Here is a 22930-nt window from a genome sequence, read left to right on the forward strand (position 1 = left end):
ACGGGCGATTTAAAAAGATAAATACAATAATTTAGGAGAGTATTTGACATATGAAGCTAAAACGTCACAAATATCTTTATAAATATCCACATTTTATGCTGATAAAACACATTCATGTTATTCCTAGTCATGCTGTACCACTATATGGTTAAAGATAAGTCCCTTGGAAGTCGCTCTTCTGAAAAAAAGACAGATTTTGAGCTCAGAACCTGATTAAATAAAGTTACTTAGTGCCTCATGTCTGCCATAGATTTTATAATTAACAAAATCCAGTTTCTTGAGTAGAAAGCTTATAGGTGCTGATGAACTCGGTGTTCCGGTGTGAGGACATCACTCTTTAATACATGATTTAGTGCTGCTGAAGAACAAACAGCCAGTGTCTTTAAGGACAGCTGCTTTTCCAAATGCTGAGGCAAGGCTACGTCTTTATCGCTCCCTCTCCTTCTGAGATCGAGGCAGATATTGTCACATGGCCTTATCTCATCTCTGAAATTGATGACCATTTCATCTGCCGCTTTTTTCATTAGCTGCCGCTTTCAGTAGAAAGGACTGACTTGTGTCCTCAAAGCTCTTTGAAGGACACCGTCGCGTTTAACAAGACATTAACCGAACATTTGCTCACAACTCTGGATTCATCCTCTTCTTCAGAACATAACCTAAATACGAGGGAGACAAAGCAGAATGTTGGAAATCAGCTCATTTAACTTATGTTCTGGGGCGCCGCCTCAGACAAAGCCAAGAAAAGGGTTGCCGTGAGAAAAGAAAGCTGCAAATTCAAGCATTGCATTTTTCATTATTAGAGCTGTAGGGGGAAAAAAAAAAAGACAAAAACGCAGACTCCACAAGCCCATGTCGTGATACAGAAAATGACTTTTATTCTCATGTTAATGTCTCAACATACAAATCACATTCTTTTTAATAAAAGAAAAGTTCAATCAGTACCTGGCATCTAGACTCTTTAAAGACTTTCTCTACAGATGCAACCATGTCTCGTTGCATCCCGCTCTCTAACATAATCTATCTACGCAGAAAAATAGTAACATTACACTTTGCTTCTGTTTATTCTTTTAGCCCAATAGTCAAACTTGTGGACCAATTTTCATTTGAAAAACTGTGCAAGAATAGATCCCTTTTTTTCTTCTTTTTTCTTTTAATAATTCAAATAAGAAGTGATCCTTTTTTTCTAATTAAGAATAAAAGGCCATCAATGAAATGTAAGGAACTGATGTGATGCATAAAAAAATGTGAATTAGTTACAGTAGAAACTATATAGTACCTATTCAGAGTCTGCTGGAAACCTAGGAACAGTTACGTGTTTTAAGGTTCACAGATAAACAAGTGCAAAACAGAAATAAAAAGGATAAAGTTGCCTTAGTGGATTTTGGCACAATTAGATACAGGATATGGTTTTTTTTTTTTTTTTTTTCGAGGAAGGGCAGAATATTTTTGTCAATATTTTTTGCCTCCTGAATAAAAAATACACTTAAATAACAATGAAAAGTCACTAACATTTAAATGGATCAGAGGAAAATCCTTTTAAAGATATTACCCTGCGAACTTTGCTTCATAGTGTCTCTTTTAACGAGTACATCGATAAGTGACTGACAACCAACCACGGAAAAGAACAAAACAAAAATAAATTCTTTTTAAAAAACATGCTAATACCTGCTAAGACATGACTTGACCGTCAGACGTTCCTAGGTATATGACCTAGTGAAAATACATGTAATATATATTTATATATATATATTTGTTTTTTTTTCTGATGTATCTGCATACTGTATATGGTATACTCTATATTGTTGTTAAATATATGTTAAAGAGATAGAATGATAGTTACACAGTGGTCTGTCTAGCCCTGGAGTGCATTCTGAGGAGTTAACCCGTTGGCCGCCACTTCGGCCCGCCCATCCGAACCTCACCATTGTCATGCGCTCTTGCTCTGTGCTGGTCTCAAATCGGCCCCTAAATCATCTAGTCCACGACGGGTGAAATGATATACGTCGGATCCGGAAGAAAAGAAAAAAAAAACCTTCGAAAATCCTCCTGGCTAAGTGATCAAGGGCTGGTTTCAGATCAGGCTTCTTCTCCGAAGGCACTTCCGAAAGGCCCATTGAACTGTCCAACAAGTCCGGCTACTACAGAAACATAATGCATAGAGCAAACATCGATGTGTTTTGAGTTTTCATGGCCGTCACTGCTGGCAGTCGGGTTCAGTTGAAACCACAGCTACATACTTCAAGAGGTTTTGATGCTGTTTTTCGCGCTTCTGCGATGAAACACCACGAGGAATGTGATGTCTGATCCCGGCATTCCATTTCTATAGCATCCCGATCCACGCTAAACAACTGTGATTCAGCTCAGTTGAAATTGTCATTACAATTGTGAACAACAGTCTCAGTGTTGTTTTCTCACTCTCGCTCACACACACGCACACACGAAAAAAAATACAATTAGTTGTCAGTCATCATCAAATGGGTGCATAATTGTAGGGGAAACCACAAATGTCATTTGGTACACGGCCGGGTCGGGGGTGGCTGAACTTCATTAGTGTTGAGGTTTGTGTACATGGGAGGAGGGACACGCATTCAAGCAAATATTGAACACCGATAGTCAGACTTGTCTTTTGACTGTAAACGGACGCTTACAATGCAGCATTACAAACACACCACCAGAAACCCTTAGGGAAGACTCAATGAACTTTAACGTCAATATCCAGTGCTACTAACCTGCTCCGGAGTACATCAGAAATAAAAGGAGGCTCTGATTATAAATCATAACAAAGACAAAATAAAAAATATCAATAATTTACACAACTAGCTCACTGTAGTGTACCTATTGGTATAGTGTGAAAGGGTTAATTAGTGTTTTGGGGAATGGAGATGAGAGCCGCAGCTTGCTGTAGTGGCAGCCAGTCTCCTCTAGGGGCAGCCGAGTGGAGTCCACAGGACTTTACTTTGTTCTTGATCAACTATAGTTATGATCTGAGTGCAAATGTACGGGAGGGTGCCGCCTTGGACAATACCTGGAAAGAGAAGGTGACTCGTTGAAAGGGAACATTGATCACAATGTAAAGATAAAGCTTTACTTTTGTGCTGTCACTACTGAACGGGCATATTATCTGTAGTATGTAAGATGATTTGACTGAATACGAACCTGTGAAGAATTTGCTGTACTCTTGCTCTATCTTCTGTGCACTTTCAAATTGCTCCTTGGAATGTTTTTGAGATACTTTGTCCCGCAGATAAACCGGATCTTTCTGCTCCCTGCAGGGGAAAAAAGGGAGACAGTTATTTAGATTAGTATGAATCCTACACCAGTGGTCGTTTATCTTTGACTCTGTCCAGTTAAGCTTTCATTCATTCATTCTAAAACTTAAGAGAATAGCTGATCTGCTCAAATTTATAATTCCATTTATTTTCCCAGTGAGGGAATTGAGACAAATCGGTTCTAAATATTGAGGCTGCAAGGTGGGCCAGTGGTTAGCATTGTTGCCTCGCAGCAAGAAGGTCGCCGGTTCGCGTCCCAGTGGGGGCACCGGGATGTTTCTGCGTGGAGTTTGCATGTTCTCCCCGTGCCGCGTGGGTTCTCTCTGGGTTCTCCGGCTTCCTCCCACAAGGTCCAAAAACATGTTGAGGTTAATTGGTGATTCTAAATTGTCCGTAGGTGTGAATGTGAGTGTGCTTGGTTGTCTGTCTCTAAGTGTAGCCCTGTGATAGACTGGTGACCTGTCCAGGGTGTCCCCTGCCTTCACCCTAAGTCAGCTGGGATAGACTCCAGCCCCCCCACCACCCTGGTGAGGATTACGCGGTGTATAGATAATGGATGGATAGTTCTAAATATCATTCACAAATTAGACAAATTATATTTATAGTGTGTTTGGTACTGAAGTACATACAGATGTCAGATGAATCCTTCCAAACATCTACAGATACCAAGTGAAGTAGGATATAGCAATGAGTCTCTTTTTTTCTTTAAAGAAGGAAAAACAGGCGTGTTTCACCAGCTGTCAGGGATTATGCAAGTGTCTGTGTTGGAGTTGGGTGCTTTGACGGACGTTCCAAAGGGTTCATGGTAGGATGTAGTGTGATGCTATTTATCCTTCTCTGTCCATTCATCAGCCACAAACAGACAAGTCAACGACGCCACAGCACCAGGACAACCCCATCGTCATTCTGCTCTAATTTGTAAACGATAAGCAGGTTGCTACTTACTTGATCTGCTTGGCGTTTTTGTAGCGGATGAAGACGACAATTGGATAAATGTGAACGCTGTGGAGCCTTTCGATGGCGTGCGGGGCGATGTCGAGCAAACAGTGACAGCCCTGTATCCAAAAAAAAAACAAAACAAAAAACCAGAGCATAACTTCAACAGATGTTCCAAACCACTTAATAACAATTAACATTTGTTTTTACAGGCAGCTATCTTGCTTTTTATTCACCGATATCTGAGACTAAGGAGCTGCGACAGCGATAGCTTATCTTGAGCAAATGCAGAGATTAAAGACGGACAGAAGCCACTCCATCCTCCCCGATAAAATCTGACGAGAAACAAAAGCGCTGACTAATACCTTATCTGTTATTTCCTTTATGGAAGCAACAGTGGTCACGTCAAAATGTCCACTCCTGCGCTTGTAGTCGATGAAGAGGCAGTCTTTAACGCCCCGCTCGATGGCTTGCTGGGATGCCTTCATCACCTCTGTAGACATAACAGAAAGAGTGTAAGAGTAAAGAAAACTGCCAAAGGAACAAATGTAGCCTGCAAGAATTTGGTGTTGTACATTTTTGGGAATGATTTTTGGCCATTTGAGGTAATCTACCAATTTATTGTGAACAATTTTGTGGTATATTTATGCTGCTATGGGAGTGTTTACTTGTCTTTTACTTTTCTAATGTCAGTATCATACCAAAAAATCTTATAGTAAAACGATGTTTAGTGTTCATGCCTGCTTATAGCAAAACCTGTTGGTTGGTTTTGAAAGTATGTTGTCTTAAAGAAAAAACTGTAAAACAAATAAAACAAAAAAGACAAAAATAGTTGGATTTTCAACTGTCCCAGGGTTCCTGAACCAATCATCTGTGACGAGCTGTTCTGTCAGGACACTTAAATACAAGCTTAAAATCAGGATATTTCATCAGAATCAGTTTATTCTACATTCCACATTTTCCTTTTGTTGGTTATCCCAACATTTAATGCAACAAACAATATTTTCTGGTTAGCTTCAACCTTACTAACAAGCACCTCGATTTCAATTCAGTTCCTCTTTTTCGCCTTTTTTGTCATGATGATGACGATGACAGATGAGGAAAAAATGAATCTTCACTTGATTTATAAAGAGGCATGTTGTTGCCGTGTATGGCTATTTGGAGGCGTTTCTGGTGACTTACTGATGTGCGTACGATGTTTGATAAATACAGATCTTTTTGTACTTGCACACCCTAAATTTCATTCATATGACAGAATTTAGAACCTTTTCTACGCACTGATGATAAATAAGGTCCATAGACTTTTGGTCTTAACTGGGCTGAACTGCAGGCTGTGTTTACACCGAGCAAATAGGAGACAAGTGTGGAAACAATTTAAAAATGTATATTATCTTTAGTATGTAGAGTCATTATCTTTGAAATTATTTTGCAAACATCATGTGAAATAAGTAATCAATGACATGGAAATGTAGGTTTTGTTTTTTTTTCTTCATTTTTTATGATGTATGGCATTACAACTTTGTCATTCTGCACAAAGGACATTTCTGAGTTCACTCCTCTTCTAGTCATGGTTGTCTCATTTCCATAAAGGTGCAAAACTATATGTTGCGGTGAAAAATGAGCCCACAGTGAGTAAAAATGTGACAGAATCAGCTTTGGGGTTCACAGGTTTAAGATGGCTTCTCTTCATCGCCAACCATTTGCTTTGTAAAGGTCTACTCCAGCACAAAGACTCACCCAGTACACATCTGCAGAACTTCCCAGGAGACTCTTTCACCAGCATCTCCTTGACGGGGTCAGTGAGCGGCCCAAGGATGAGTACCGGTCGGGGAGAGGTGCACTCCACCTTCTGGACCCGCTGGTACGCCAGGCTCACACAGTCTGGAAAAAAACAACACACAGCTCAACGGTCAAGCTGCCATTTTGGTGCTTCCTGCTATTTTTACATCCAGAACATCAACACTTTTCTTCTCACCGTCAAAGAAGGGGATGGAGTCTGTGCTGATGGTGTCCAGAGCCACCATCTCTTTGCTGTCTTTGGAGCTGCTGCGTTTGTGTTTCTGTTTCCTTCTGAAAAAGGATCTGCGTGCTGCTGCAGAGAGAGTCTTACTTGAGTCTTCCTTCATTTCTGTCACACTGTGTCTGCGGTAGAACTCTTGGTCCATCCTGCATCACATACACACACACAAAAATGAAAATTTCATCTCAAGAGTTTCCAAACAGGGATAAGGCTATGTGCATCTGTGTAATGAGGTTTGGTTATGGTCTCTTAGAACTAGTTCTTAAGACTTTCAGTTCACCCACATCAGAGATAAAATGTGTTTATAGTCATTTTGAGCGGCCACGCTGGAAGGCAGAGTGTAAAGCTCATCATCATAGTGATGAAAGGAGATGCAATATCGTTTAAAAGCTGAAGATTATTTTGCGGATGTAAAGACACAATCTGTTGCGCTAAGGACGGAGCAATGTATTTCTGTGGGTCAAGGTTAGTTTTAGCAAAAAACTTTAGCTTTATTATTGACTTCCGACTGTACCGTAGGAGTTCTTTTACAAAAATGATTGACTTTCATATTCAGATTTTACTGCTGCTGGCTACTGGTCTTTCAGAGCCAGAATAAATACAAAAGCGTAGAAATTCTATTCAGGAACATCAGTTCATGTCTTCAGAGACACGGTAAAGCAATCGCATTACAAGTAAAACAGGACAGTCTAACTCTAACTGAACAGAAGTGACTTCACGATATGGTTCCTGCATCGTAGCAGTGTGGCATAGATTGTTATCACAGCTGTTACAAACTGTCCACTAGCTCAAAAAAAAACAAAAAAAACATGCATGTGTGTAAGCGTGCATTGCATTCTCCACCCACATGTACTTGCTGGGGATCTGCCCCCTCTGGATCTGCTGTGCGTTCTCATCTAGCTGCCAGGCCATCCAGGTCCCAAAGCTGCCCTTTGGTAAAGACTCATCCACGTACAGGATGTCATCCTTCTTAAAACTGAGGTCCCCCTCGGCCTCCCCCACCCGGTCGTAAAGTGCTCTGGTGGGAGGGAGAGACAAAGATAGATGGCGAGTTATGAAGAGCGGAGCAGAACGAAGGAGCATAAAGTTGATAAAGTGAAAGAGGAGGTGAGGTATCAGACGAGATAGGTGTGAGGAGAACAAGATAAAGAATCAGCGAGATACAAGAAAGGCTAAGAAAGGAAGTGTAGAGAGTTTATCTATGGACAGTATAGGCCTCGCTCGCCTCCTTTTGGAGCCTCGTAAGTCATTACGGAGCAGCCTATCTGTGACAGCCAGGCAAGCCGAGTGTATTTACTGCAGATGACATCACGAGCCCACTTGCCTATATGACAAGTGACTGCGGCAGCTGCGGCAACACGCCCCGACAGACTCCCAACAATAAAACGTGACTATTTTAGAGCTTAATTTTTCCGTTCATATGCGGCGTATTTGTAATGACCTGGAGAACACCGACAGCCAAAAAGGATGCAGTGTTGTATCTGGTGTGTAATGAGTAGAGAGATTAGATAACCTAAATTTGTGGTGTGATTAGCATCACTGCAGTCACACAGTGGATCTGGGACATAATTGGTTAGATGAGAAAGAGTCCAGCTTGTCCAAAGGGGCTCTCTTGTGATGGTTCTATATATAGCAGGATGGAGAGAGAGATGAGGCTGCTTGGGGAAAAAAGAAAAATTAGCGCAGTCCTTTTACAGAGCTGTTAAATTCCGACAATGATCTATAAGTGTAATAGATGTATTTATACGCATACCGAATATAAAAGCCATCTCCTGGAACATCTTTCACCATGCTGAAGTCATCCGGTCGATGCTGCACCTTTAACGTGACCGTCTCCGCAGGCTTCAGCATCTCAACATACACCTCTTCTGCCGTCTTATTCTTCATATTCACCGAGTTGTACTGAAAGAAAAGAGGAGACGAGGATAAAAGGAAAAAAAGAAAAAAAAAAAAAAAAAAAACAGGAGGCAAGTGAAGTTCACATCAGAGAAAATGAGACAAACTCGGGGTGAGGAGGAGAGAGATTTGATGAGTGTTTACACGCAACTGTGAAATAATTTTCTCTGCCTGTGAAGGGTCCGCTAGTAAACAGCTACATTTCCTCCAAGCTTTCAGCCGTATTAAAGTGTCGCAGTATTGATTTGTGCCATGTATGGGGGAAGAAAACAAACAGGATGGGAGATTGAAGGACAGACAGAAGCTGTGCAGCCTGATGACAAAGCTGCATGGCAATTCGGATAGCAGGCTCTTTGTGGCGGAGAGATAAAGTGGGAGCATGCCAAGAATTGTCTATTATGAGTTTGTGGTGCTCTGGATAAATTACCAACGTGGAGTGAGCGAGAACGCAGACGATGAGGAGATCAATGAAAAGCAATGACAGGCAGGAAGAAAGGAATGCCAGCACCTTCTGGCAATGTTCGAGTCTGAAGCAACGGCGGCGCACAGAGCCTTTAAAGACGCAGGCGACTGAGAACATCGAGTTTAACTTTGAGATCGTTTTAAACTGTTTAACGAATTCACAACGCCATGTACATGAAACTCTCACTTTGAAAGCTCCGTCTTTCCAGTTACTGATATGATTGAATAAAAACACGTCATGTCCTCGAAAAACACTCCAAAAATCTCCGAAATCATTTTATGTTGGGTGGTTGCTGAATTGTTTGTGTATTATATCAAAGGGTTCACATATATATTTTGAAATTTAAAGGGAGCAGGTTGTTCGTGTCTATGCATGTTAGTTAGAACAGGTACAGTCGTCCTCAAATGTATTCACACCCTTCCATTAAAGAAAAGGCAAAATTCACAATAGTCACTCAAATAAGTAGAAACTGAAAAAAGTAATAATAAATAAAAAAAAATTGCTAAATTAGAATTTAGTGAAATAAGACATTGCTTTTGAACTGTGGTTGAAAAAAATAATTAAGAAAAAAAAAAACTGTCCCGGACAAATTAGAGCACTTTGCTGATGAGCATTGGGCCAGAACACCTGTCAACAGGTGCAGAAGTCTGATTGAGAGTTACAGAAAACATTTGATTGCAGTGATTGGCTCAAAGGGTTGTTCAACAAAACATTAGTTTACAGGTCCCATCATGATTGTTTTTTTGGGTTTTTTAAAAATATTTTTGTTGAACCACAATTCAAAAGCAATGTCATGATTTTCACAAAATTTTTATTCATTACTACTTTTGTCAATTTCAACTTATTTCAGTGACAGTTGCTTTTTTCCTTCTTTAATGGGAGGGTATGAATAAATTTGAGGACGACAGTATACATGAATCCATACACAATTTCCCTGAGGTACCTTACCAAAGGGATCAATAAAGTTTATCTAATCTAATCTAATCCAATCTAATCTAATCCAATCTAATCTAATACCTCTAAGATAAGATCCCCAGCAAGAAGTCCATCAGGGCCTCTGGCAGGACTGTCCTCATCCAGACTCTCTATGTAGACCCCCCGCAGGTTTCCTCCGCAGAGTGTGACCCCCACTTCCACGCCAGGTCTGCGCACCATCACCAGCCGTGGCTCAGCAACCTTCCTGCTGCCTTCAGACGGCATTCTGGAGGAACACAAGAGTTACACAGGTCATCGAGTGTAATGGTGTGAATGGAGCAAGCATTTTTGTTATACACAATCTATTGCTATGTAGAGAAGCTTTTATCCTTTTATCAACCATGCTTACCTGCTGAAGTTGTGAGGGCTGGTAGTGGGCGTGGTCTGCTTGGAGGATGGAGTGAGCGTGCCCTCGTCCTGCTCGCTGAGCGTGTCGATGGCGGAGTGATTGTCGGGAGTCGCGGCTCCGCTGCCCTGGGGAGTGGACTGAGCGCTGACCGGCTCGAGACGGGAGCTGCAGCGAAAAATAGGAACTCCATTGATAAAATCACTTTACATGAGGCGCATGTTTAACCTACTTTACAAATGGCACCTGAGCGCGTCAAAGAGCTAAATTACTCATACCTAATAATAGTTTAGCTGGAAAGTAACACAGGGAGCTGTCCGTTATAAGCACCTTGATCATTTAAAGTGCTTTAGGAAGAGGCCGACAAAAAAGATCATAGAAAAATAAATCACAAAAATTAAAGGTGGAGTGCATCAAAACAGATCAGCTAAAAGAACACAAAGTCAATGTAGAGTACAATAGATCAACTAAAAAAGAAATACACCTGAATAAAGTTGGGTTCAAGTCTAGATCTGAGGCTGGCTAAAGTTGGAGCACTTTCGATGTCATTAGGAAATTGATTCCACAGCTGAGCAGCATAACAACGAAAAATTGCTTCACTGTGTTTTGCTCTGAAAGTAGACATTATTAATAAATTTCTCTCCAGTGATCCGAGAGGCCCAGCAGGTGTGTATCGCTGAAGCGTGTCTGAGAGGTATTTTGGTCCTGCCCCATCAGTGATTTATAGACGAGCAGCGGTGCTTTAAAGTTAATTCTGTAACTCACTGGAAGCCAGAATTAAGTATCGGAGCGATGAGGTCAATTCTTTGGTTTTTGCAAGAACTTTAGCAGCTGCATTTTGCACGAACTGAAATTAATGAATCTCTTTAGTAAGAAAAACATCACAGTGGAGCCTGCTTGAAATAGAAGCATGAATGAGTTCTTCAAAATCCTGTTTTGGGAGATGGTAAAAAACTGACTTAGTTATTGATTTCACGTGATTGTTCAAAGTGACATTGCTAATAATTAGGACACAGAGACACTTACTTGTCAGGTGCATTATTCCCCTGTTCATGGTTCAATAAGAACATTTCTACAAAGTGCGATATATTTTTCTACATTTTAGTATGTAATATAGTCTTTCTACTGATGCTTTTTTTATTTTTTCATTGATAGTACCTAGCATGCAATACATCATTTTTACTGTGCAATGTACATTTGCCTCACTTGAATGAGCGTTAAGATGTTTTGTGGATTCCCTTCATGTTGTGCACTTAAGGAGAAGCATTCCCAATTTCGTTTTACTTTGTATAAGGACAGTAAAGGCTTTACATTTCATTTTATTTTTATTTCGCAGCATCCTTCGCTTCAAGTCATTTTGCGTTGGGGTGAGAAGCAATGTCTGGTCTCTCCTCATGTTTCCTGAATAGGATTTGTTCAGTTTTGTTATTATTGTGCTGAAAGAAATCTGAAGCTATTCAATTGTTAATTTAGTCAATGAACTGACTAAAGGATTCTGAGGGTGCTAGGTTAATCTGAGTGTCAACAACATAGCGATGATGAGAAATCCTATTGTTTCCAATCATTTGTCCATGTGGAAGCATACAACGTTTGAATAAAAGCCCTGGGGTAGATCACAGTTGGTGTCAAGCTTTAAATGGCGACAAAGAAGGCCACTTGATAGCTATAGAGAAACCAAGCAACAAAGGCTGCACAGTAATATGTTGTAATCAACAGTGTTAAAGGGTGCAGTAAGGTCCAAAACATTAGGATTTATATTTGCCTGTAACTGTATGATATGTCAAATAACACCTTGATGAGAGATGGCTCAGAGCTGCAGTTTGCACAGATGCTTGCCTGAAAGTCATCAGTGTACTGATTTGACATTAAGAAGACAGTTAATTGATTTAAAACTACTTTTCCTGTGATTTTAAGAAATAAAATGGCAAATTGGATGGTTTTTTTTTGGGCAGTGTGGAAGTATCCAGATAATTCTTTTTGAGTAGGGCTTTAAACCTCTCAGAAACCTTCTCAGGGAATGTGCCAGACAGCAGCGATTTATTTACAACGTTAAGTACGTCTGTTGCCATGAGCCGCAAAGCAGATTGTATAAAGTTGGAAGCAATAAAATTCAGTAGTGTTTTTGCAGGGTTTCATTGTCTGTCGAACTGAATTCTAAGTTCATTTAGAGGTTGAGATTAGAACTGGGAGGACTGTGCAGAGCGGAACAGGAGCTGCTTTTGCTGCTGCAGAAAACATCCTGTCCCTTGTTTTGTGTTTGAGAACTGAAGTCATGCAGTGGTTCAAACTCATCCTCTCCCTAAAACAAGCATTGAAAAAAGTTTAAATGGAGATAAAAATCCTCTTTTCTTGAGCACAGTGTCAGCTGGCCAAGTCCACTAATATTATTTTCAACTGAGTCACATTTTAGCTCACACTGGTTTGCACCTCGTGTTTGTTCTTAATGTGAGAAACACGTAAAAGATGATCGCAATGATTAGATAAAAGAAACACTGAAGGTTTGTTTTAGTCTGAGGCAGTTGGATTCTTCTACTGTTTAGTGTTTTGGTCCATGCGGTTACATTTTTGCTTAAACAGGAACTTATCTTTTATCAAGTTCTCAACAAAACTGCTAAAGTTTTTGAAAGTATATATGTGGAGATATTAAAAACACATTTATTAGAATGCTAAAATATCTCTGTATTTTATATACTGATATATTTTATCTAGCAGTATTAGTCAGACTCCCAACTGCATAAAAAGATGAATCGCTACACGGTTAATTACATTTTTCCACTTAGCATCTGGCTGACCAACTGCTGTTTCAGAGCTTCCTTCATTTACATTTAGCCAGAAAAGTGCAAGTCAATGAAAATCCTCTGGTCTCGCTGCCAAAAAAAGCATTTAGCATGCGCCCGTCATTTTTTAACATTTAGTGGAATTGATTCAGGAATCAGCCAAGCAGCACACCTGGGATTCAGAATGAAAAACTAACCCCACACTGGCAAACAATTCTTCACAGAGCACTGTTTTTACCTGGAGCGCGAGTGGTTGCCCAGCTGGTACATGTGTGGGTTGTACTGGGCCATGATGGTGATGGTGTCACACTGCTGGCCGATGATGAGACGAGCTTGCTGCTCCGTGGCGTTCCGCAAGTTGATACCATTATACTGATAAAGGAAGAAAAGTGTGATTAGGCAGAGAATTTGAGGAAAGATGATGTTATTAAAAGAACAGAGAGATAGGAGCACAGTATGTGGCCAGTCTATTAAAGGCTTTAAGTCATTAGTAGTACTTGGTGGAGAAGATACTCATGAGAGTTGACAGGGGATTAGCTTCACACCAATTTTCCTGGTCTTAAAGAAGGAAAAAAACACACAGACTGTTCTAAAAAGAGACCAGTCAGACATTATTTACCTTGCAACATCTGTAGTCTTATTCACAAGTGCTGGAGTCGTGTATGCTTAGTTTTGGTTATGTAAAGTCACTGATGCATATTTATGATTTTTTTCTGTTTTATATAAATGATGCATGCACGTCAGACATTAAAAAGGCATCGTGATTATATTGAACAGACCTTCACTTCAAGCGGATGCCATCTTGACACCACTGACGTAAACATCTGCCCTCATTTAATCTCACTGAGCTTTAATTAATAATAAGGTGAAAAAGAAAATCTTGAGTCTTAATGAGATATTTATTGTGTCAAGTTAAAGCAGATATGCTTAGAAATGTTTGATTTTTTTCTTTAGTTTGCACTCTTATGTTGCTGAATCACAGCAAAAATGTGAAAAGGGCACATTGTTCTGGAGCAGCCCACTTACATCAAGGCTAAGCTATTTAAAGGAAAGCGATACGCTGAAGCACTGCTAAAGAGTCCACTATTTTATGTGAGATTTAATTAAATCAAAACTAGGAAACACGCAGCCAAGTTCTTGCAAACTTTTGTATATATTCTATTTTATATAAAACATCTCCACTTGGTCTGTTTCTAATACCTACTTAAACCCTATCATTTGAAGTACAGTAGGCACACACTTGATGCGACTTTGCAACAGATTTCTAGCTTGCAGAGTTAATTAATATGTCTTGAAAATAGCATTTCAGTGGATGCATCTGAGTAAGTATTAAAATACTTGGAACTATGACAGGACTAATGAATACAGTCTTCCGAGAAGTGAAGCCATACACAATAAACGTACGGTAGTCAGCAAAAAGACGGAGCCTTTGAAGAAAGCGTACATTAGTGGTATCAGTATTAGTCTGCTCCTTATTGTTCTGCTTCCTTACAGGCATCTGACAATGCATGCTTTGTTATGCCGCTTGAAGCTATAACCTTTTCAACATACAGTAAGTTGTTCATACCTCCAGTAATTGGTCTCCGTACTCCAATCCTGCCTGGTGGGCGATGCTACCTCCAGTGACTTTAGAGACAAAGATCCCTCCGTTCTCCCCGCTGACAATGGAGATGCCCAGAGGCTCTGCACCTTTGTGCACAATGACATTGCGGGGTTCCTCCAAGTACGGTCTAGTGGGAAGGAGAAATTTGTATAAGAATGAATAGCATCACAAAAAAAGCATTTGCAGGACACCACACAGGAGTGGGCAGAGAGGGGAAAGGGTAACTTGACATTTTCACAGCTGGGCTGACCAATTTGTTTACAGCTCTGGGGAGTTACCACTTACCCAGGCTTCCGCTCTAGTTATCCAAAATCACATCAGGTTAAAATTTTAGACATTTCAATGGAAAGCCTAAGTTGCGGTTAAGAATGTTTGAATCTGAGTTTAAATATCCCCCCCAGGCCTGTAATGGATCATCTCTCCAGAGGGCCACTTTATGCCAGGCTTACGGACAAAAAGGGGGACAGGTTTAGAGTACAGCTACACTGTGTGCCACAGTGAATGCACAAGCAGATGAAATCCTTTCACATGAAGACGATGTGCATGAACTTTGCGTGTCTTCATAACAAGGTGGCTTTGGACATGGCGCACAATTTCATGAAGGCAGATAAGAGGAAATGGATTAGCAGCCAGAGATCGGGGTAAACAGAGTGGTGGTGTACAAACAAGACCATGACCCAGAAGCTCGAGGCTGAATAATAATACCATTGCATAACATACATACTACAGACTATAGAGTGACTTGGCTTAAGGCCAAAATGCACACATGCATATTGACCATGTCGTCATCATAGAGCATGGAGGCTACATGCACTGTCTGAGATAAAAGTGGGTTTTTCCGACATGGAGGGAGAACATGTGCAGGCACGTAAACAACACTGAATCTTTGAAGTTCACCGAGTGTGGCTAATGAAGCTTTTATGGTTTGTTTCCTGAGGCACAGATCGTAGTGTTGCATGCAAAGAACTAGCCATCTCAAAATTAGACCGCTCCCTTGTGGTGGGTGAAAAACATCACAAAGCCTCCTTTTGCATTCCATATAGTGCATGTAAACCGCACAAGGCTACTCTGCTCCTCCACATTAACTACCTGACTGCACTAAAACATGTGAACACTTTGGGGGGGAAGAGTGGGGGGGCATTCCCTTGTTTGTAGCACTGTGAGGGAGAACAAACCTGAGGCTCCTGAGAGAGGAGAACCTCGGCCTTGCAGCCAGAGGAATCCTTAGAAAAGAGCGATTACGGTAAAGAGATCTGGAAATGGAAGGTTGCAGAGAGGCGGGAAGAAGATAAAGAGGAGAATGGAGGACAGATATCATACATAGACAGTAACAGTGTTAAAAGCTGAGCGGTGCCTGCAATAAATATGGGACAGGGATGTTGGAGGAAAGAATGAAATTCCAACAAATTGGGAAATGACTGCTTCTTTGGAAACACCAAGAGGCTTCCAGAAAATTATTAACAGCTTTAATAGGATTTCAATCTGAATTTCAATGAGGGATTGCACAACTCTGACCATGATAGACCTGTTGCCTGGCAACGCCTTTTGAAATAGCCTAGGAGGATCCATGGGGGAAGTCGTAGGCCACATTGTAGCCGTTTCTGAAATGATCCTTATAATCCTACTACACTTCATTCATCCAACAGCTACAGCATCGGTAAAGCCGTTTTCTCAGCATCTCAGTCCTGCGAAAAAGGCTGCACAGATCAACTGGACACCAGTGACAGTCACCTGATTATCACTGTAAACAGGTTGTCCATGCTCGGAAGCTTCCAATTTGTCAATTTTTGAAGAGCCAAATTAGGAAGCTAGTCAAAAAATATGTCAACAAGCTCATATGAGGCATTGAGGAGCATCACAGTACTGCAGACATGTGATGCAGCTGGTCATTGGAAAGGTAATTTCCATAATATTACTCCTTAAAAGTTTTCATCTGAGAACACTCCTTTCCGTCATACCTGTCTTTCCTGCGCTCCCCTATTGGCACAGGGCTGACTGAGATTCGAGGTAAAGTGGAAATGGAGCCTTGTGACTGGCTGCTGGCAAACGAGGAAGTCTCCAGATTGAGTGGCGATTGTGGAGGTGTGATGAGACTGGGACTGCTACACTCGGAGTGTGAGAGGGAGCCTGGATTTAGGGAGAGAGTAGCAGAAAGAGCCAGAATAGGAGTGAGTGGTGTAAGATGGCATTTAAATCCCACATGATGATACACTTGTAGAGTATTTATTGACGTCTGATTGCAAATGTATCTTCATACCACTTTGTGACACATGGATGTTTTCGTGAAGGACATGAAAAAGCTCATATCACTAATTCTACATCCACAATACACTTCATTTTTAACAACTATTACGACTTGAGCTTCTTGGTTTTACTTTTCTATACTTGCAGATAAAGTTCAGGGGAATCTTTGGAAGCTTGGAAACACCCCTTAATGTAGGACAAAATTAGTTTCTAACAATGTACGGAGGATTTCTGGGTTATTAGATCTTCAAGTGCCTGGAGCCTATTTACACCTGGACATGTTGTTTTTCTGTCTGAACACAATCTGACTACTTACGCACATCAACACCTTGTGCAGATGAGCTAAAAGGTGTGATAATTTGGTAGTAACACTTACACTAATGATCCAAACTGGGAAAGTGCTTAAAAGACTTCAACATCTGAGGACGAAATTTAAGGCGGCGTCCGTTTTCCTTCTGCCTGTGATGTTCAATTTCAATTTAAAATTTAATGAAACATTGATCTTACAACTCAGCGAGCTCAATAATGTTAAACCAAACATGAGAAACAGCAACAAGAAAGAAAAAAGGAAAAAAAAAGCTCTGCTGCCTTGCGGTATGATCTAAGGGGCTTTAATACTTGTGTTTTAATACTCGTTTGTTGAGTGGGAAGAGTGTTTTTACTAGTGAGCACAATACCTCTGTCTGATCCCAGCATGGAGCGGGGGTAGCGGGGAGTGGAAGGGATTTTGATCCTCTCTGTGCGGTACTGAACATTATTGGAAGAACCTGGCAAGAGGATGAGATGCAGGAAAGAATGCCGTGATGTAATATCCAAAACGAGAAAAGGGATGTTGAGTCTGTGACCTTTATGCATGTGTGTGCGTGCGTGAGTGCAAGTCAGACTGACCGAGCCGGGCACTGGAGGGCAGTGAGTTTGTACCGTGTGAAGCTCTGCTGCTGCGTGACGATGAGGATTCAGAGTAGTCGCTAGTGCGCTTCTGCTGGCTCAGGTCCAGGCTCAATCGACCCTGGTGTTGTGGGCTGCACAGACCCCCAAAAAAAATACAAAAACCGCCTTATGAAACTGCCGTAATTATGAATGCACTGCTTAGACAATAATTTGAACATACTTTTACAATTCAGAGTTAATTAAATTGATGGGTTGAGCTAAATCACAACAGCACAATATTAAGGCAAAGCAACAGTGGGGAAATTTAATTTAATTATGTGATTTTGCCTTCGGGAAACTGGCTAATTTAAAATCATTAGTCATCATAACAGGCCCCATCAGAAACACTGAACTGCCAATTCAAAGACGGCTGGATGTAAGACATCGGTTTGAAAACAGGGGTCGAGTGTGAAAAGGAGGTAACCTGGTGTGGGTGTGCTGGTGACATATCTGGGAAGCGACAGATGGACAGTTGCTGGTATGAACGCGGTGGCTGCGCACGGTGTACACTGGATTCCTCATCACGGCCGTCACAGCGGGACAAGGAGACAGTCCCCGGTGGGCGGAATCTGAAGAAGCACAGACACACCATCATGTTAGAAGTGAAGGGGGGGGGTTTGATGATTATGCTGAGAGCATGTAAGCATGGGTTTATGTAACATTTGAGAAACTCACTGGGAGGTAGGGTGCCATTGTAGACTGTGGGGACAAAGCCGACACTGTGTCTATGAGAGCGGCTGGGGGAGGAACGCAGCATGTCCCTGGGCTCTGGTGAATGCTCATCATTAGAGTAGCTCTGTGATGAATGACAGAAACAAACGGTTACGATTTCCCCTGCAGGGTAACAAAATAATATTATGTCTAGGGAGATATTCTCTGCCCCTTTGGAGGAGGTACCAAATGAGAAAAATGACAACACGAACATCTCACAACAGTGAAATGAACATTTATTCCCAGTGTGTCCTTCAGGGCCTGAAGAGATAGCCAGGCATGGTTGTCTGAGCCCCAGGCACTGACTCAGCTGCTGGGCTGGGTGGCTGTACCAGTGCTGAGGCATCAATCACTCAGACACACTGGCTAAGAGGCAAGTCCCAGAGGCTTAACTCTGAAGGGCTGTAAATTCTATTACAAAATGGATGCTTTGGCCCACTGGGATGATTTGAAATGTCCCAATTTGAATTTCTCTCACATGCATCAAATTCGCTTCAATAGGAAAGCTTCTAATCAGAGCTACTTTGGATTGATGCAGGGAGCAGGCAAAAGAACATTTGAGAGGAGGTACTTGAAGATGAAAATGCACCACATAAAGCTTCTACATCTATCTTTGAAGTCTCAAATGAACTCACTTGGAAAGTGGGAAGAGTGATGGTCTGAGGGGTCATCCTACGTCGAAGGGCGGGGGCAGATTTTGGGCGTGGCCTCTTCACCTCCGGCTCCTCTCCTCTGGTACGGCCAATGTCCTCGTCACATGACTTCCTTGAGGTAAGAACCTTGCCGTCCAGGAAATAGTGGTTTCCATTGCGGTCTCTTTCTCGCTCGCTCCTCTCCCTGCTCTCTCCTGCTGCCATGGAGATGGCAGCCTCTCCCTTGCCATCTGAGGTGATGGTGCAGTCAGAGGCAGAGCTGCTTTGATGTTTGTGTTTGAATTTAAAGGAGTCACTGCGAGTGGGTGGGGTTGGAGGGGTTGGAGTAGGGGTGGATGAGGAGGAAAGGGACTCAGTCTTTGAAGGCTGCGGGGAATGAGAAGCTGCAGCGGCAGCTACTGCTGCAATCTGATTGGCTGCCATATACTCCATCTTTGAGGAAGGTGTTTCAGGGCGCTTGAAAGTGTCTGGGTCAAAGATGGACTTCCTTTGCTTGGGTGATTTATAGATGGAGAGTTGGGTGGCTGCTGTGACTGGACTGGTGTTGTCTGATGCGACTGACATGCCTCCTACCATCATCTTGGGCCACGTGCCCCCACTGTGCTTCTTCTCCAGGGTTGTTTCCATTGTGATGCAGTCTGAGGGAGAAACAGGTTCAAAGGGCAAAGAGGAAGGCGCCTTTGTGTACGGACAACACTCTTGGAAAGCACTGGGCCCATAGCGGCCCGTTCCCAAGTCTGACGCCGGCCGGAGGCTAGTGGCGTGGAGGGAACCTGTGGAGAACGGCTTGCTGATGTCGCCATACACCTCATCAGATTCACCTCTGACCTTCCTCCTCTCCCCAGAGATACTACTTGTGCTAGCGCTTCCCACATCAGGACAGAAGATGTCAGTCTGTGTTGAGCTGTTGTGTTTGAGGTTGCGACTGTTCCGGGAGTGAATCTCTGACAGGTGGATGCGTCCATTGGATTTCTCCGATGACTCGCGTAGACTCTCAAAGATGTTCTGGCCCGACGTGCTGTGAGGGAAAAACTGTGGGGAAAACAGACGAAGAGAATAAGCCCCAACAGATGAACATACAGTAGCTTCAAGTTTTTTAAATTATACAATGGCAAATAAAATAGTAATCAGACAACTTCATTTTCATAAACCGCACAGCTAAAGCTTCAAAACTGCTATGTAGGGCATTGCAGAAGTAGAAAGAAAGTTCTTGAAAGATTTTCAGCGAGAAAAGGAGCAGAAGAGGAGCTCAGAAAGTGAGATGAGTATTGGCCCACCTTCATGAGAGAGAGGCTGAGAGAGTCCCTGCAGCTCCTCAACAGAGCCTCACACTCTGTCACAGACTTGTTATCCAGAGCAATTCCATTTATCTGGGGAGCAGAGAAAGACGTTAGAAATAAGGACAGGTCCTTCAACATGAAAGCGACGCACGTTAGTCTTTTTTGATCGTTTTCTGACAAGCGTTTGTGTGTCTTGGGCGGCACGGTTGTTAAAATAGATGCACATTTACAAGCACATACAGGTGACACATCTCCTGAACAAGAAAGCGCCTGGGGGCCCGAGATGTGTCTCGCGCTGGTGCGGTGGGGAAACCACAAGAAATCTAGGCCAGCACATTTCAGTCTCAAGAACTCTCCCACTGCAAGCCGCACATTTCCATCACAAAAGGTTCGACTTGGGAAGAATCTTTATTAAAAAAAAAAAAAGGCTGGCGATATTAAAAAGCAGCAAAGTGGGTAATATATTATGGCTGAGATTTAACATTAAACAAGTTCAGGAAATAACTTTCTGATTTAGAGTAAGTCGGATACATTTATCAAGCAGGGAAACGAAAATGGCAATTAGGCATTTAATAAGCCATACATAATCTGTCACAAAATGTGATTACCATGCAGAAGGGGAAGATAAAATATGATACACTTCCATTTTCAGGATCCTCTGATGCATCCTGTGTGTTCATTATCGCTAACTGGATGCAACAGAGCTGCTGTTTGGTTAATCCATTACCCAGCAACATGGAGGAGGCTGCTATGCTGCTAAAGAGATATCCATCTTCTCTAGGATTTAAAGGTAATTCACAGGTTTCATGCTTAAGTTTAAACTAACAGGGGAATTAAGATTTCTCCCGCTGCTGGCAGATTAGCATTAAAGTCTAGGTCACTTCTCCATCTTTTTCAAAAAAATAGAGATTCATAATTCCGTATCCGAGTACGCTGCAGCTGTGTGTCCGGAGACAGCTGCACTTAGCCCTCTAGAGCTCCAAGTTTTTGAGGATTTAATCAAAAACAGGGGGAGACTGACTTCCTTCCACGTCACATACTCAACCAAATCCCACCTTATCTGGGTTTGGAGTGTGGATACTGGGATGGATCAAGGTCTGGATTAGAAAGTCGAGGGAACCAGAGTGAGCTGCGATGTGGAGGGAGGGTGTATTTAAAAAAAAAAAATAGAGGATTTTATAGAAGCTGACAATAACTCACAGCGATCAGTCTGTCTCCAACTGTGAGAGAGCCCTCCCTGGCTGCCGGACTGCCCTGGACAATGGCAGTGACAAACACTCCGCTTTCCAGACCTATGCCGCTGTCTGTGATACAGAAGAGAAAATGGGGTGATAAATTAGAAAACAGAAAATGGCAGAGAGGCCTAAACTGTGACAATGCACAGCAATGACTAAAAGATAAATATTTAAATCTATTTATAAGCAAGGTGAGAAATACCTTTGTGTCCCACGAGGTTGATGTGAACAGGAGTGACCAGCCTTCCGCCCAGAGACTTCCTTCTTCGTACCACCATGTTGATCAACCCTCCGCCGTTAAGGACAGCCTTCACCACCTGCTTCCTGTCCTTATTGGTCAAGTCAATGTCATTGATCTTCAACAACCAATCATTCACTCTGGAAACATAAAAAGAAGGAATGGTGAGGAATCTAATGCATTTTGGTGCAGAAACATAGCATCTAGAGGCAGCTCATACCTTAACCTTCCATCTGCGATACTTCCTTTGTCCACCCTTGTAACAAATATTCCACAATCCCCTGGTAAATATGGATCATTTACCCCTTCAGCAATATCAAACCCAAGTGCCTTCAAATCCATGTCGTCCTGTAAAGGTGAATAACATAAGTGTCAGTCAATGCATTGTGGAAATCCTATTTCCATATCATCATGCGCTGGCAGTCCTTTGAGCTCTACTGGGTCTCAGGAGACTAGCAATGTCACCAAATCACTCTCAGTAATAAGAGCTGAGCACTGTTCTTACCCTGTCTTTCTCAAACTCCACCACCTCTGTCTCCCACTCCAGGGAGTCCGTGTCGATGGCGGAATCGTGAGAGCTATGGGCCATTAGCTGACAGAACCGGGCCTCCTTCTCCAGCTGGCTCTCCATTTTCTCCCTTAACAAAGGAAGACATCACACACAGAGTCAAAGGCCAGCCACTTTAGGACAGATGACCAGAGACAGCAGAAAGAAAGAATCACACACAACCAGTCTGTAAACTGGAAAAGATTTTTCGAACCAAAAGCCAACTTTTCTTCTGTTTCTACTGCAATCACAGCATATATCAGTATGGATACAGAAAACAGCCTGGATTAAGAGGAAACTGTATCTACAGGCAACAGAAATTATAATTCAGCTTGTTTAACCTTCTCCTAATCTGTAAGTGGGCTCTAAGCTAGTTACAAAAACATCTCTGGTGTCCTTTCTCATGCTCAAACACTTTCCGTTTTGGGGTTTTGGGAATCAAATTTATATTTACCCAGAAGAAAACTAAAAGTAGATTGCACACAATGCCCCACTGTCAGTAAGATGTATGGTGTCCTACTGAGGCATGCCTTGCGGGTAGCTGTGACATTAAAACCCCAATTGTACATTGTTCTTTAAAGAGGATAGAGGATGAAAAGTCACAAAGTCACACTATAATGCATATAGGGTGGATAATAGATTTCAAAAACTTCAAAGTAGGCAGAGATAATGGATTGGGCCCCGATTGGAGATAAGTCATGCATCTTAAAACACAGCTGATGGTGGTTAGATAATGCTACGTTCAAGCTAATATAAGGAAAAACCCACTTCAAGTCTCTGAGAATCCACTCTTGCCTTGAAATCTAA

The 22930-nt window shown here is 42.0% G+C and overlaps 1 protein-coding gene across 3 annotated transcripts in view; it reads right to left on the reverse strand.

Annotated features, from left to right (window-relative positions):
* Nucleotides 1-848: 848 nt before the first annotated feature.
* The window catches only part of dlg5a (discs, large homolog 5a (Drosophila)), a 41444-nt gene continuing 19362 nt past the window's right edge, over nt 849-22930 (reverse strand). For 2 of the 3 annotated variants that reach the window (XM_008278794.1, XM_008278793.1), the window contains exons 11-33: nt 22082-22214; nt 21797-21924; nt 21541-21716; nt 21304-21407; nt 20101-20193; nt 18806-19855; nt 18135-18255; nt 17884-18028; nt 17418-17551; nt 17207-17296; nt 16244-16412; nt 14250-14412; nt 12921-13054; nt 9909-10073; nt 9602-9785; nt 7979-8127; nt 7073-7243; nt 6181-6371; nt 5943-6086; nt 4571-4698; nt 4215-4324; nt 3157-3266; nt 849-3025 (exon numbers count right to left, since the gene is read on the reverse strand). In XM_008278794.1, the coding sequence (XP_008277016.1) occupies nt 2922-3025; nt 3157-3266; nt 4215-4324; nt 4571-4698; nt 5943-6086; nt 6181-6371; nt 7073-7243; nt 7979-8127; nt 9602-9785; nt 9909-10073; nt 12921-13054; nt 14250-14412; nt 16244-16412; nt 17207-17296; nt 17418-17551; nt 17884-18028; nt 18135-18255; nt 18806-19855; nt 20101-20193; nt 21304-21407; nt 21541-21716; nt 21797-21924; nt 22082-22214 (4096 nt within the window). In that variant the 3' untranslated portion in view covers nt 849-2921. The remainder of the gene's footprint in view (nt 3026-3156; nt 3267-4214; nt 4325-4570; nt 4699-5942; nt 6087-6180; nt 6372-7072; nt 7244-7978; nt 8128-9601; nt 9786-9908; nt 10074-12920; nt 13055-14249; nt 14413-16243; nt 16413-17206; nt 17297-17417; nt 17552-17883; nt 18029-18134; nt 18256-18805; nt 19856-20100; nt 20194-21303; nt 21408-21540; nt 21717-21796; nt 21925-22081; nt 22215-22930) is intronic. The other variant, XM_008278796.1, reaches the window with a different exon arrangement.

Source organism: Stegastes partitus, unplaced genomic scaffold (genome assembly GCF_000690725.1).
Source record: "Stegastes partitus isolate 25-593 unplaced genomic scaffold, Stegastes_partitus-1.0.2 Scaffold133, whole genome shotgun sequence".
In the NCBI taxonomy this organism is placed as follows: Eukaryota; Metazoa; Chordata; class Actinopteri; family Pomacentridae; genus Stegastes; species Stegastes partitus.